Below are 14,004 nucleotides of genomic sequence, written 5' to 3'. Positions count from 1 at the left end.
TGTCCATAATCTGGTTTAACACATGATGAAAACAGTTGATTAAAATACAATTTACCAAATTGCTGTATCTTATATTCTTTAACTGATCGGAACACGTGCCCATGCAAAAGTGGGGGCAGGCTGCAGAGGAAACAGGGACAACTCTGCAGAGTACAGCTGTGGTTTTGTGGAAGGAGAGGAGGAGGAGAAGCTTCAGAGAGCCTCTTGCGAGGTTGTCAAGGTTACAGGTGCTATTGCTTCTGTAGGTGAGTGGCTTGGGCATTCTCTGCTGATAATTGGTATCGGCTGTTTTCTTCCAAGATAACAAAATTTGCATTTTAATTAGATGGTTGCATTTGTCAACACTGAAGCATAAAATACAAGTAATTCAAAGATTTTCATAGGACCACCGTTAAGGACTTTGAAAAAAATTACAATAGCAGCATTTACCCCAATAAAATTCTTATTGCATTTAAGAAGTGAGAATCCCGTTATAAACTCTCAGTGAATTAACCACTAAATATGCCTTCCTAGTTCCTTAGATCCCAGTATAAATGTTGCTTTTGGAAGCTAGGATTCTCCATTTCGGATGCAGGGAAGCCGAGAGCTGCATGCCAATCTGGTGCTCAGTGTGAGAACTGAGGATTTGCACTGAACTCGCTGCTTCAAGACATCTCTGAGACGGCAGCAACTGTGCCTTAGCCCTAGGAAAGAAATCTCTGCTGATACCAGCATGGTATGGCTCAAGCAGAGCCTGACAGTGCCAGTACATACTTTAGGAAAACAAATGATGTCGTGGTAGATTTCAAGCTGCGCTCGTAATTGGTACAATATGGCATCCTGAATTTTCTGCCAGAGTTAAGAGTGATACGGCAAGATCTTCGTCTACTGTGAAGATGTGCAGCACCACTGACTTCCTTAGAGCTATATAAGCATATACAGTTGGGGACGGGGCCGAGGAGGTTTATACTATAGATCAAACAAGCTAAAACAAGCCACTGCTGCACTGAACAAGTACCAGGTGCTAAAGTCGGGCAGAGTAGTGGTGTTACCAAGGAGGGGCTCAGAAGGCAGACAGGCTGCTTTGTAGACTGAGAAGGAGAAATTCACTGTTCACTGCTCCTGCAACAGCAAGATCTAGTCAGAAAGCCCACCACCGCTTTGGAGCTGGAACACCCGCGGTTTACTTGGAAACGCTTTTCATGTGCTAAGTCAGGTAATTTTGCAAACTTTTTTTAAAACTCGCAAAATGTCTCGCCCTTTGTGATGGGAAGCTGCAAATCTTGCTAAATCAATATAAACTGCCCAGTTTTAAGTAAAGCAGTAGTTTCCACAAATGCCATGCCTTCAGGGCAGCTTATCCATTCGGAATGCGGAGGAGACACCTGCTTCTGCCTCCCTCTGCTGAGGGAGAGCGAGAAAACGCACTCTTGAGTCTAACATCAGCCTTTGTGTGCCCACTCCATCTCCTTCTCGCACAGGCTGCTTAAAATCTTCGATTCCTTAGTTTCCCCATGGTCCTTTTAGGCAGACAGAGAGTCTGTCGGTCTGGCAGGGGCTGGGGAAGGGCTGCCGGAGCTGCAGGTGCAGCCAGGGCAGCCCCGTGCCGGGGGTCCCACCGCGGCCGCCCCACGTATCCCTGGTGGCTGCAGGCTGGTCTCCTCTGGCCGGTCCAGCCAGGTACGTCTGGTTTCTGTGACTGCTCTCAGAGGAAAAGGAAAGCGAGGAGCATCGCCTGCTTGGTAGGAAGGGAGCCATGGGACACCAAGAGCCAGGCCCCATACAGCTTCAAAATTGAATGAGGTGTGGGGTGAAGCTCACGGTTTTTTTCATTAGAAGTCTGAAAATTTGGAGAAATGATAAAAGGACAGTTGTGGAATTATTTTCCTGTGTTTGGACACTATATTTTACTGGCATTTATGTGCATGGTGTTGCTGTTATATAGTCAGTTCAGACTTTCTGTTGACGACCTTTTCTGTAACATTAACCACAATACTGTGCACACGCAATATTGCAAAGAAAAAGATGAGGCAAGGATGCCAATTCACTATTGCCGGTCTAAGTACTATACAGGATTTGCAGTTACAATAGTGATGGGTGTAAATGCAGAAGCAGAAAATAGGCAATTTTCTGTAGAAAAGTTGCATGATGCTAAAAAAAAATCTAGCTTCCTCAATGACTTTGCCGCTGTCATTTATTTTTGTAAGGACCCTTTCTCAAGTAGATGGTTATTGCGCTTCTGTAGATTTACCAACATAATGACTTACCACCATATTAAATAGTTCAACAAGTTAGGGCTAACTTGGTGTGTCTTTACATTTAATAACTCTCTGGTGTGAGAAGAACTAGTCACGCATGGCATTAAGGTGCAGCTAATTGTGAATGGAGACATTTACATTCTGAATCCTAGTGAATTATATCACGTGTGTTGCACTGGTTTTACTTCATTCCCTGGTTGATTGTTATAACCGAGTGTAGCCTGTAACATTTACTTTCCCAGAGTGAAATAAATCCTGCACCAGGGATTGACATCACTTTTGTTCCTCTTGTGCCTTTTACATAGTGTTTAAATTTCAAGTGGTCTTGTAGACTTCATACAAATTCTCCATGGAAAGTAGATTCCGCTTTTAATATTTTAACTCTTTATATCACATAGCTTTGTAAATCGCGAGGCTATTACAGGCCAGCATGCAAAACACGCAGGTATCTTTACCTAATGTGTGGGTCAACCCATCTTGGGTTAAAAGTTTATTAGGTGCAAGAAGAATACTTTATTTAACTGAAACGTAATTAGAGTTATTACGTTTAGATTAGAGAGTTGAAATTAGAGTTGAAATCTTTTCAAGTTCCACTGAAGACAGCATAGTTAATAATGCTGCTGTATCTCAGCTGAAAGCTAGGGCACCTGCCAGTGTGCAGTGGGACCCAGGAGCATGTCTTCCACGCCAGAGGACCACAAAAATGGTCAGAGGGATGGAGCACCTCTCCTACGAAGAAAGACTGAGAGAGTTGGGGTTGTTCGGCTGGAGAAGAAAAGGCTCCAGGGAGACCTTATTGCAGCCTGCCAGTACTTAAAGGGGGCTTGTAAGAAAGATGGGGACAGACTTTTTAGCAGGGCCTGTTGCAATGGGACAAGGGGTAACGGTTTTAAACTAAAAGAGGGCAGATTTAGCCTAGCTATAAGGAAGAAATTTTTCCCACTGAGGGTGGTGAAACACTGCCACAGGTTGCCCAGGGAGGTGGTAGCTGCCCCATCCCTGGAAACATTCCAGGTCAGGTTGGACGGGGCTCTGAGCAACCTGACCTAGCGGCAGATGTCCCTGCTCATTGCAGGGGGGTTGGACTCCATGACCTTTAAAGGCCCCTTCCAGCCCAAACTATTCTGTGATTCCTGTGTTGTCCAGCCCAGTGGTACTTCACATGGATAGACTGAGGGGGCTGTGAACACAAACATACCGCAATTATTAATTAAGTAATTATTAAATAAGTAACATTATTAGTAAAGCAGGTAACTTTACATGAGATATGCGGTATTTTGCTATCCATTCTGTGTCCAAAGACTTGAATGGGCCAGAGGCCACCCAAAACCAGGGAAGAAGCCACATGTTAGAGATCTTTGTCAACAGTCAGTCCTAAAAGAAAATACTGGTTTAAATATTCAGGTGATTAACGGGTATGACTTAGTGAAGAAAACTTCTGCAAGCCTTGTAGGTCTCCCTTCTTCATTGAGGAAAGGCCTTCATTATTGTCAATTTGGCAACTAATTCTCGGGCTGCAGTGTCAGTACACAAACACATAACGTGATCCAAAGAGATAACTATTAAAAGTGATTTGTGCACATTTTGGTTTGTGTTTTAAAATGTGCAGCGTGCACCTACCTTTGGTTTTCGGACAAAGCACTTAAAAAAAACAAATACATTGCCCTAGAAGAAGAAGCCGTACTGTTTGCCTTAGGTCTTACAGTAGACCCCTGGCAATGGAAGACTGAACCTCATCTTGCACAGCTGTATTCTTCCAAGAGTTTCAGCTGTATCCGATCAGTATATGCTGGTCCCTGCTGCACATCCTGCCCTGGTGCACCGTGGTGCCAGAGTGCTGTTGAGTGGCCAGGCTCTGCCTGAGCGGCTGCTGTGCGTCCTTAGGGAACGCAAGGGCCGAGTTCCCCTGAGGACGTGACAGTGTATAGGCAGGAGATCATTGGTAGGGTTTAGTGCTGCTTCACAAGTGCGTGTGGATTTTCAACGTAGAAATAGACTTCTTTTTTAACAGAACTGTAGATAATACAGCACTTGCAGCCTTCTGCGGCAGACAGATGCGAGGATGTCACCTTTTGAAAGAACTAGATTTGTCCTGTGAACGTTGTGCTGGTGGGTTGTTCTCCTGTCTCGTCCCTGGAAATTAAGTTATTTTGGTGTACTATGAAAAGGGGTGTTTGTAGACTTGCTGACTTACATAAAATTGAATATTTAATTTCATACACAAAAAGCATCCTCATTCAGAAGAGGCTGGAGCTATTCCATTCTACTGGAAAAGGACTGTTTTCTCATTAAATGGAAAAGAAATTAATCCGATACTTTGATCACTACACAAAACACAATGCTTGTTTCCAGTGGAGAAAAAGTAATTACATGTATAGTCAAGCTCTCCAGTAGCCTGCAGTAGCCCCATTACATTATCAATAGCTGGCTTTTCCTCTGGCTTAAATCTGTGTTCATCTGCGTCAGCAGTTTGCGCCCAGGTCTCTGTCACAGTTGCGTGTTTCACGGAAAGGCTTTACTGCACCTTTCCCGTGGAGGGCAGGACAGTCCGTACTGAAAACGTCCAGCCAGCGTCGGAGGGCAGAGTCCTGGCGCTCTGCTGCTTTTATGCCTTGTGGGCCACGCGCACGTTTGTTTAACGTGCCCAGCGTTACGCACTTCGTGTTAGGTTTTCTGCGCTCGAGACTGAGACTGAACTATGCCGGACTGCAGTGTGCTATGGGCATCGCATAACAACCTCTTTCCTTTTTTTAGGCCCGAACTGCTTTGCAGAAACCATTGTCATTCCAGCAGGCCGGGAGGTGAAAACTGATGAATGCACTATATGTCACTGTACTTACGAAGAAGGCACTTGGAGAATTGAACGGCAAGCTATGTGCACTAGACATGAATGCAAACAAATATAGAACATCTACAAATCTAAGTACTTTTCGTGCTTTTTATAAAATATCTCACAGTGGTGAGCACCCTAGATGACCCAGGGAAATCTGAATGAGAAGATTCTGGTGAGGAGCAAAGAATAAAATACTGATATTTTGTTTTTCAAAGTAACATAATACTGCAAGGCAAAGAAGTGCATATATTTAAAACATTTGGACATAAGAATATCTGTCTTAATAAATGTGTTATTTTCACAGTGAGTACACTAAAATACACTATAAAATATTCTATGTATTTCTATAATACCATTATAGAGCTTAAAAATAAATGTTTTATATAGACAATACAGATTAAAGTATTGTATCGTTGCCTGTCCTGTTGTATACATGCACCATGGCTAAAACATTACGTTTTTGTTCTAGTTTCATAACATGAGGGTTTTCTTGGGGGTTTTTTGGTTTGGGGTTTTTTTTTCTTATTTCAGTTTAGTGGGCCAGAAAAGAGCCAGCGTATGATAAAACTTTGATGTTCTCACTTTTGAAAAAATGTAGCAGAATATGCTTTTCAGAGAACATGTGCTCATTTATCAATGTTGCTATCTAGTACAGAGGTGGGTCAGCTCCTTCTTCTGCTTCGTCTGGTGCATGTCTACTGGTCCACAGCCAAGAGAACTTGGAGCAGTGGGTAATACAAAACTGGTCTCATGGCTGTTGTTATAAAAATTAAATCAGATGAAATCAATTCCTAATATTCAGTTCAGACGTCACACATTTCAGCAGGACAGATTCCTCTGACATAAGCAATATAGCATCGCCCAGCTGGTGGAAGTGATGGTAAGTAACCACATGGCATCGTTAGTGTAACACATAATGGATGTGGAGCAGAGCAACTTGGAAGGGCTAGAGCAGCCAAACAAGCCTCCGCTGATGTGGCTCCACATTGTTAATCCATGGGTAGGAGAGCTGGTTAGTAGCTGCTAAGCTACATTCCCTAGACCCTGCTCTTGTCACCTTGCTGGTGCTTGTTCAACTTCTTGGTTCTTTCGGGCAGTCTGTATAGGGTCTGTGACAGTCTGTGGTGAGGAGAAAGGTTTTGAACCAGCTCTTTGAATCCATCAAAGCATTTTCTAGCACAGAAGCTGACCCTGACTACATGTGAGGTGAATCACATCTCCCTTCTTCAGACACCAACAGCTTTTGCTTAGATTCATTTTGGTTTTAGTTTAGTTTCTCACCAACTCCTACATTACATCTGCTTTGGATACCTGTTAAGGTGGTGGCTCAAGAAAACACGTAAGCATGGGCTTACCTTTAAGCTTTTGTTAGAAGGAAGACTTAATGAATCAATATCTGAACCCAGAAGACTATTGTTTAAATTCCTACCTACCCTTTGCTACTTACTGCCATGGTGTAACCTGGTTACCAGGTTTGCATCCATATGAAGTGTGATTTTCTGGTACTTCTGAAGACCATGGGACTTTTGCCAGTGACTTCAGTGGATCCCAGTTATTGCCTCACATCTGTATTTTGAGCACATGTCTGTCTGTCGTTGGGTGTCATTTTCCCTGGTGATGGTATGGGAGAGGAAGAGGAGTTACAGAGTGAGAAACCAGGGAACTGTCTCTTGCACAGTCAGTCCTGTGGCAAAGCATGGTATTAGTCTCGTCACAAGAAGAACAGGAGAGGGGAAGACAGGTTATTAAATCACACAAAAATCAAGTCAATAATAACTTTCCCTGAAATGGATGTGCACATATGTAAACATTGTACTAGAAAGGCTGTTCTCCAGTAGCTGGAATTCCTAGCAGGGATACAGGCAATATTATACCTGCATTGTCACTCTGTCTGCTGGTGGCAGTGGAGGGTGACAGAGAGTACAGAGTAAGAGAATTCCAGATATAAACATAAATACTTGATTTTTGCCGTTTTATAAAAAAAGTACCTCATTGTATATGTCTCATTAACACAGTGAGCCGCTGCTTATCTGGGAGTAAAGGAGGTATGATTTGGCTTAAAATTGTATTATTTTAAGTACACCTATTCATTTCATGAGATTCAGTAGTCATATGACAGAAGGCTAGCTCCTAAATCAGTAGGACCCATGCCTCATGGCTGTGTAGGCTTCTGCTTACTGAAATCAAGTGTCTGCACAGCTTGGAGAAAGTGCCATGAGTGCCAGTGGTCTTCCCTGCACGTCTCCTCGAGCCGAGTGGAAGTACCCCTGTAGGAAGTGGCTGTGCAACACGAGTAAGAGCAGAGAAGGTAGACTTGCAACTCACTGTGGGCTTGCCTATCCAGATAGGCTGCTTAGGGTCTCTTTAAGAGACATATGTGTTTTCAGTGAAATTATGACTCAGAATTGGTGTCTTTGAGTGTATGGCCATAATGTTTTTACAAAAGTTTTTTGAAATCTTACCTCAGACTAGTTACCCTTTGCGTCTCCTTCACTGGACATTCTCCTTAAGTACTGTTTCCCAGGGCTTGAATTTCTGTTCTTTTGGGAAGTTCTGTCTTTATTGAAGTAGTGAGTGCAAAGTTAAAGGATATTTTAATGTGTGTTTCTAGTGTAGCTTTTATAAATATTTTCTATTGCACATTTTTTCCAAAATATTTTTCTGTCTTTCACTCCTGGTACCAACATATTAATGTCATCTTTACTGTAGTACAAGGTTGATCCTTTCCCATTTCATCTGGAATTTCCTGGGCAAATTGATCTTGACACCCAGCTCTGTGGGTTGTTCCTTAAAGATATTATATTCTGAGATTTAATTATCTTTCTTTTTGAGAAATAAACTTCAAGTCTTTTAAGATTTTTTTTTTTTAATGTAATGAGGTAGAAGTCATAACAAGCTTTGGACCTGCTTTATCCTGAGATCACTGGCCACATCCAGCTTTGGCCTGTAGTATTACCACATGAGAGCTCTTTCGTTATCCCTGAGATGGAGAAATGGGCTGAGTGGCTCTTCTTGGGCAGATCTCACCAGCCTCGCCCAACTGTGGAACCATGGTTGGCACGCTGTGTGTGGCAGGTTAACCCTGGTAGGTAGCTAAGCACCACACAGCCACTCACTGACTCCCCCACCGCCCGCCCCCAGTGGGACAGAGGAGAAGAAAGGAAGAGTAAAAGCAAGAAAACTCATGGGTCGAGAAGAATGAAAACAATTTCATAAGTGGAGAAGTGGAAAGAAAAGAAAAAAGACAACAAAAGAAGTGATGCAATGGCAGTCGCTCGCCACCTCCCATGGGCAGAATGGTGGACAGACAGTTCCCAAGCAAAGCATAGCTAACCTTACCTAAACCTCACTCCTCTCCATTTTACTGCTGAGCAGGGAGTTCTATGGCATGGTATACCTCTTTGGTTAGTTCAGGTCACCTGCCTGGTTGTGTCCCTTCCCAGGCTCTTGCGCACCCCTCACTCTACTCGCTGGGGGTGGGTGAGAAACAGAGAGGAACTTGACCCTGTACACACGCTGTTCAGCAATAGCCAAAATACTGGTGTGCTGTCAGTCAGCGTGGTTTTGGCCACAGATATAAAACAGAGCACCATACCACCTTCTACGAAGAGTAACTCCATCCCAGCCAGACCCAGTACACGGTGATACCGTCAGCAACCCCAGCACAGAGGCAAGCACACCAAAAGACCCCGAGAGCCAAACTCCAATAGGTGACTGCACCAAGCAGCGTGTGGGGCTTCAGCGGTGGAGCTGGGGAGCTGCGATGTGCGGCCTTGCTGCATGATGTCACTTCACATAGACAGCAGCTTAAAATAGAAACCTGCCTTTCTCTTGTAGGAGTGGAAAATGAAAATGCGGAAATTCAAAGATTTAAAAATTAGCCATTATGGAATGCAGTTGGAAACGATTTGCCTTTAGGCTAATTTCATCTCTGAGCAAAAAACCAGAACTGCTGTGGTGGCCACATGTACTTATCTAAATGTTATGGTCCAAACCATATAATATAGCTGTTCATACTTAACTAAAAAATGAGAAAAGCCATCTGCATCATTCCCAGTGAACCAAACTCCAGAGAATATTGACTTCCCTACCGACGCCTAGGTGCTCAGCTGGTTTTCGCTTCAGTGCAAACAGTATTGTGCATCCTGCATATGAGGAGCTCTTCAGCTTTGCAGGTGGGTTGTGTCTATAAAAGCTGTATTTCTGGACACACTGATAGCTCATGAATAATTTTGTATTTGAAGGTTTGTTGCTTGGCTAATGAATATTCTTCTCAGATGTTCTTAGGTAGCTGCACTGGCGTGCATATGAGATTTCTGCTTCTATTTCACTTGCTTCTGCTTATTTCCCACTTGAAATCAAGACAAATTAATTCTTGGTTTGGCCTCGTCCTTTTTTGTAGGAGTGCACTACACATGACTTTGGCTTCAAACCTGTGTAAGTAGGTGCCTGAAGAGATGATATTCTAGATGGTTTCAGGTAATGATAAAATTGTACAGTTAGTGTGCAATAGGATTCTTTATATTACTCATTTAAACCACAAAAATGGAAGTACTGCTATTCACTTGAATACTTATGCAAGATTTAAAAGGGAAAAGGGGGAAAAGAGGAAAGAGATGAAGTATGAGACAGAGGAGCTGAGTGTTACAACAGGAATGTTCAAAAAAAGAAAAACATAGCTACAATGTCATACAGGTATTTCATAGGGAGATTTTCAAAGAATATCATGAGAAAAGTAAATGAGAAATGTATTTGGGCACAAATTGAAATACAGGACATTCTAGCTGGAGATGGAAAAAAAATAAGTTGTACAACAAAGGTGATTGAATGCTGGAGGATATTGCCCAGAGGTGTCGTGGAGCCTCCACCCCTGAGGATGGTCAAAACCTGACTGGAGATGGCCCTGAGCAGCCTGCTGTAGCGGGACCTGCGTTCGGCAAGGTATTGCACTAGATGATCTCCAGAGGTGTAAAATTGAAAGCCAGGCTTAAATGACATTGAATTAAAGTCTTTCCTTTAAATAGGAAAGAAAAAGATACGGTGAAAGCTTCCCTCACTTTGGAAAACAATCTCTTCTGTTCTCATACGGTGTAATATAAACTATACTGTCATGTTGGTAAAATATTTGATGTTACCCTTGATGGTAACTTTAATATCTAAACTGTGATAGCTCCATAACACGTAGGAGGCTTTGAAAGGCACATATTATTTAAGAATGTAATGCAATCCAACTAAACGCTCCATTTATTGCCCTTATCAGGGAATGAATTTTCTTCACAGCCTATGTTACCATGGGTTTTCTGTCTGCAAAAATACACCTTCTGCCCTGTATTCCTGCCGCACTAAAAACAAACCACAAACTGGGGAGACAGCATTGAACTGAATGTCACAGACTATTTTTCTGGCTATCCAACAATTCAAACCTTTCATCACTTTTATCAAAAAGTAAGTTTATAACTTGTTCAGTTTTGAGAAGACAGCCACTCCTTCCCAGAATCCTCTTTCCTCTTAAAAAATACATATGCTCAACCACACTGGAAATGTAAATTTTCAGTCTTTTGAAACGTCACATTAAGCAATTCCCATAGCAGAGAAAAAATAAACATAACCTAGTATGTTTTTCCAATTACTCATATATAATTGGACCTCATTCATTTTACATGCTTTTAAAACAAATCCAGGAAAACTCCAAATTTGTATGTCAATGATCAGTTACAGAGAAGTCAAAAGTTTTCATTGTTTACCTGTTGAGGCTATGCAGAAATACTGATATGGAATATTAATTAATCAGTAATAGGAAAATACCGGCATAAATTGCAGCACAAACCCTGATATTTAAAAACAATCAACTCTCAATTGAGCAGAAATATTTATGACATTGGTCATGTTAGGTTCATCTGGGACTAATAGGAAGGCTATTTCTGTAACACTTGACAGTTTCCAGCTTTTAAAAAGATCATTGCTTTTAAGAAATACACAGGATAATTAAAGCTACTGTTGAAAAGAATAGGCAGACTATAGTAATGGAATAGCAAGTTAATCTTGTTGAATACGTATCATCTGTCAATCATAAATGTTGCATTTGCCACTTGCATTTCATCAGTAATCTTGTCAATTTAGTAGAATTCACGAAGTTACCCTGACGTGCGGAAACAAACCTCACACCTCAAAAGAGTTATCTTGTCTCTGTATCACCCTGCTCCACGTTACTTTGTCAAAAAGGGGAAAATACCACATAAACCAGTAAGCACTCCAGCTCCAGCAGGATATAGAGCACGGCTGCAGATTTTGAACTGCAGGGACCATCTGCAAAAGTGGAGTGTGCCGAGTGTTTCTCTGTGCACAGATGTTACCTCGTGGCGAAGAGGTGAATTTATGAAAAATGGTGAAAATAGGAATGCAAATACCAGTTCACACACAATGTGGAAAAATAGCAAACACATGGCAGATATAACCTGAGGAAATGAAAGCAAGTTTAAGATGTCATTATTCTGGGGAATAGATGAACACGGAAAACTTTTCTCCATGGTTTCATACGCAAAGAATTTTCTTTCTTCTGGCTCCAACCACACAAGAGAGTAAACCTAAAATATTTTAGCAACGGGAGATGTATATTTCTGTATGTACAGCATATATGCATTGACAAATGAGAATTTTTTTCTTGGTTGAGCCAGCATAAACCCAGAGTAATTTAGAAGCCCAGGTTACTACTGTTAGAACTGAGATTAGGATTTCTTTCACAGACTGCACCTATAGTAAAGCATCTGTACGTGACTGCAATCAGTGAGTGAGAGAGAACACTCAGAAATACTCGTGTGAACTGCTTTTGTTCATAGGAGGCAGAATTAAAGACAAACCTTTATAATCACTTACTTCACCTTTTTCAGTAAGCCTTAATTAAAGGATGTGCAAACTTTGGGAATTAAAGTGAATTTCAGGAAGACCAAAAAACATCGTTTCTATACTCTGCTAAAATCCATAAATGTATACATGGAGAAGAAAGTCAATATTCTAGTGTGTATAATAGCCCAGTGAAAACTGCTTCAGCTTTATTATTCTCCCTCAAAGTATAGACACAATTCTATAAATGTCTTCAATTGAAGGCATATTCATGAAGGCACGAATCTTAAACTATAAATGCCAAATAACTGAAGAAATGGTCTGCCAACCACAGCTTTCTGTTTCTGATGTGCAACAGGAAGGTAAACATGTCAAAATGCTGCTTAACTTACATTGCTCTTGCCTTAAAAAGCTGCATTCATTTTGGAGGGTAAATTCTCAAATTAATTTGCTGTCCATACTGTAGAAAGTTCCATGTAACGTTATTACTTGGTATGGTGTTTTTTTAACAAAAACAAAGTCCGTATTTTCACAAATACAGTACTGCATACTGTGCTCTCTCTTTAGCCATTTATTATTCAAACTAATGCTAACTACTTTAGTGCTGTTGTGAGTGGGAAGTCATGGAGATAACACAGGAACGTGCAGTGCTTCAGCCTAATGCAACGACCCAGTGGTCTGGTCATTTCTAATTATAGGTAGACTTGAGTCATTCTGTGGATTACGGTTTATAGAGTTTAATTTCTTAACTGCTAAACATTTTTTAACATGCTCTTTCCCAGCTATTTATTTACAAATGGCATTTGATAAAAAGAGCTGGTTTATATTTTCTGCTAGTTATGCTGTTTGTATTAGTGTTTGAGCAATAAACAGTGTCACTCTAGAATCCCAATAATGCTTGTTTTCCATTTTTTCCAATGCCTTAGTTGCATATGTTTTACATAAAAGTTACTTTAGTTCATTCAAATGGGAAAGGTAAATCATACAGTCTTACTAGTTACTTTCAAATGTACTTTTTTCAGTTTTTCTGTCCTTCATATCAAATTACAATATATTTGGAGGTTCAGGCTCTGTCACGTAAACAATATATTAGTGGAATGCCCATAGTATATTCTCTTAAGATAATACATCATATTGAAAAATTACTTCTTAGATGTAGCACAATATTTCTTTTTATTCCTCTTTTCAGATTACAGTTCCTGAAGACAGACATATTTAAACCTGTGGTCCATATTTGTGCTTGAAAAAACAAACACCTGCAAACCCCATTTTCCAGATATTGCAGAGAGCTAAAAATGGCCTTCACATCTAGCTCATTTTTATACATGAACTAGATAGATAGGAAAAAGAGCTAAGAGGAGAAAAGAGTATAAACTCTGTAATATTTATCAAAAACTTTGCAGTTTGCATGGGGTATGATCTGCAAGTACAAAACAAATAGGATTTTAAACAGGATTCTGTTACTGAATACCAACTTAAATAAGGCTGTTAATGAATGAAAATGACAAGGAATGCATTGAGCCAACAACTTAGTAATTCTCAACAATCTTACAAAAGTAAAGAAGATGAGTGTCATAAAAAGTACCATGGCATTTTACGTTACTCTCTGTTCTCTTCAGGTAAGAGCAAAAGTGTTATGCTCAACGTGCTGTCTTTAACGGTGGAACAGATGACTGACCCAACTGGAATTTTACATTCTTTGGGAAGAAGTTACCAACCGGTCAGTAGTGATACTGTAATTCATCTTGAAAGCTAGTTTTTGGGATGTTTTTGCATTTGCACTGTAATCCTCTCGACCAACGACTGAATGGACAGGTAGATGAAAGCTGCAATGTAGACTCCTTACACCAGTCTGCGTTGAGAGGAGCTGAGGTCTATCAGCAAAGGACTAAGTATGCAAAATAGCTCTACTTCTGTATTTTCTTCTTGTGAGTTAAATAGTTAGCTGTCTCTCTTGGTATTAACGTAGCAGATACTCTAAAGGCCTTAAAAATGAAGTAGCCTTAAGTGGAATGACCTAAAACATTTTGCCAATATGCTGGTGAATCACTATTTCTTAAAAACAAGTGTGTTCTATTGATGTAACCAAAACAA

At 40.9% G+C, this 14,004-nt stretch overlaps 1 protein-coding gene across 1 annotated transcript in view; it reads left to right on the top strand.

The window, feature by feature from the left end:
* The window catches only part of VWC2 (von Willebrand factor C domain containing 2), a gene marked incomplete at both ends in the record, with an annotated part of 59,603 nt that extends 54,460 nt beyond the window's left edge, over positions 1 to 5,143 (top strand). Inside the window, one exon of the mRNA XM_081996686.1 lies at positions 4,992 to 5,143. Within this exon, the coding sequence (XP_081852812.1) occupies positions 4,992 to 5,143 (152 nt within the window). The remainder of the gene's footprint in view (positions 1 to 4,991) is intronic.
* Between the last annotated feature and the right edge of the window lie 8,861 nt (positions 5,144 to 14,004).

Source organism: Phaethon aethereus (genome assembly GCF_964289735.1).
Source record: "Phaethon aethereus genome assembly, chromosome: 2".
Taxonomy (NCBI): domain Eukaryota; kingdom Metazoa; phylum Chordata; class Aves; order Phaethontiformes; family Phaethontidae; genus Phaethon; species Phaethon aethereus.
This window is presented reverse-complemented; position numbering and strand designations above follow the sequence as displayed.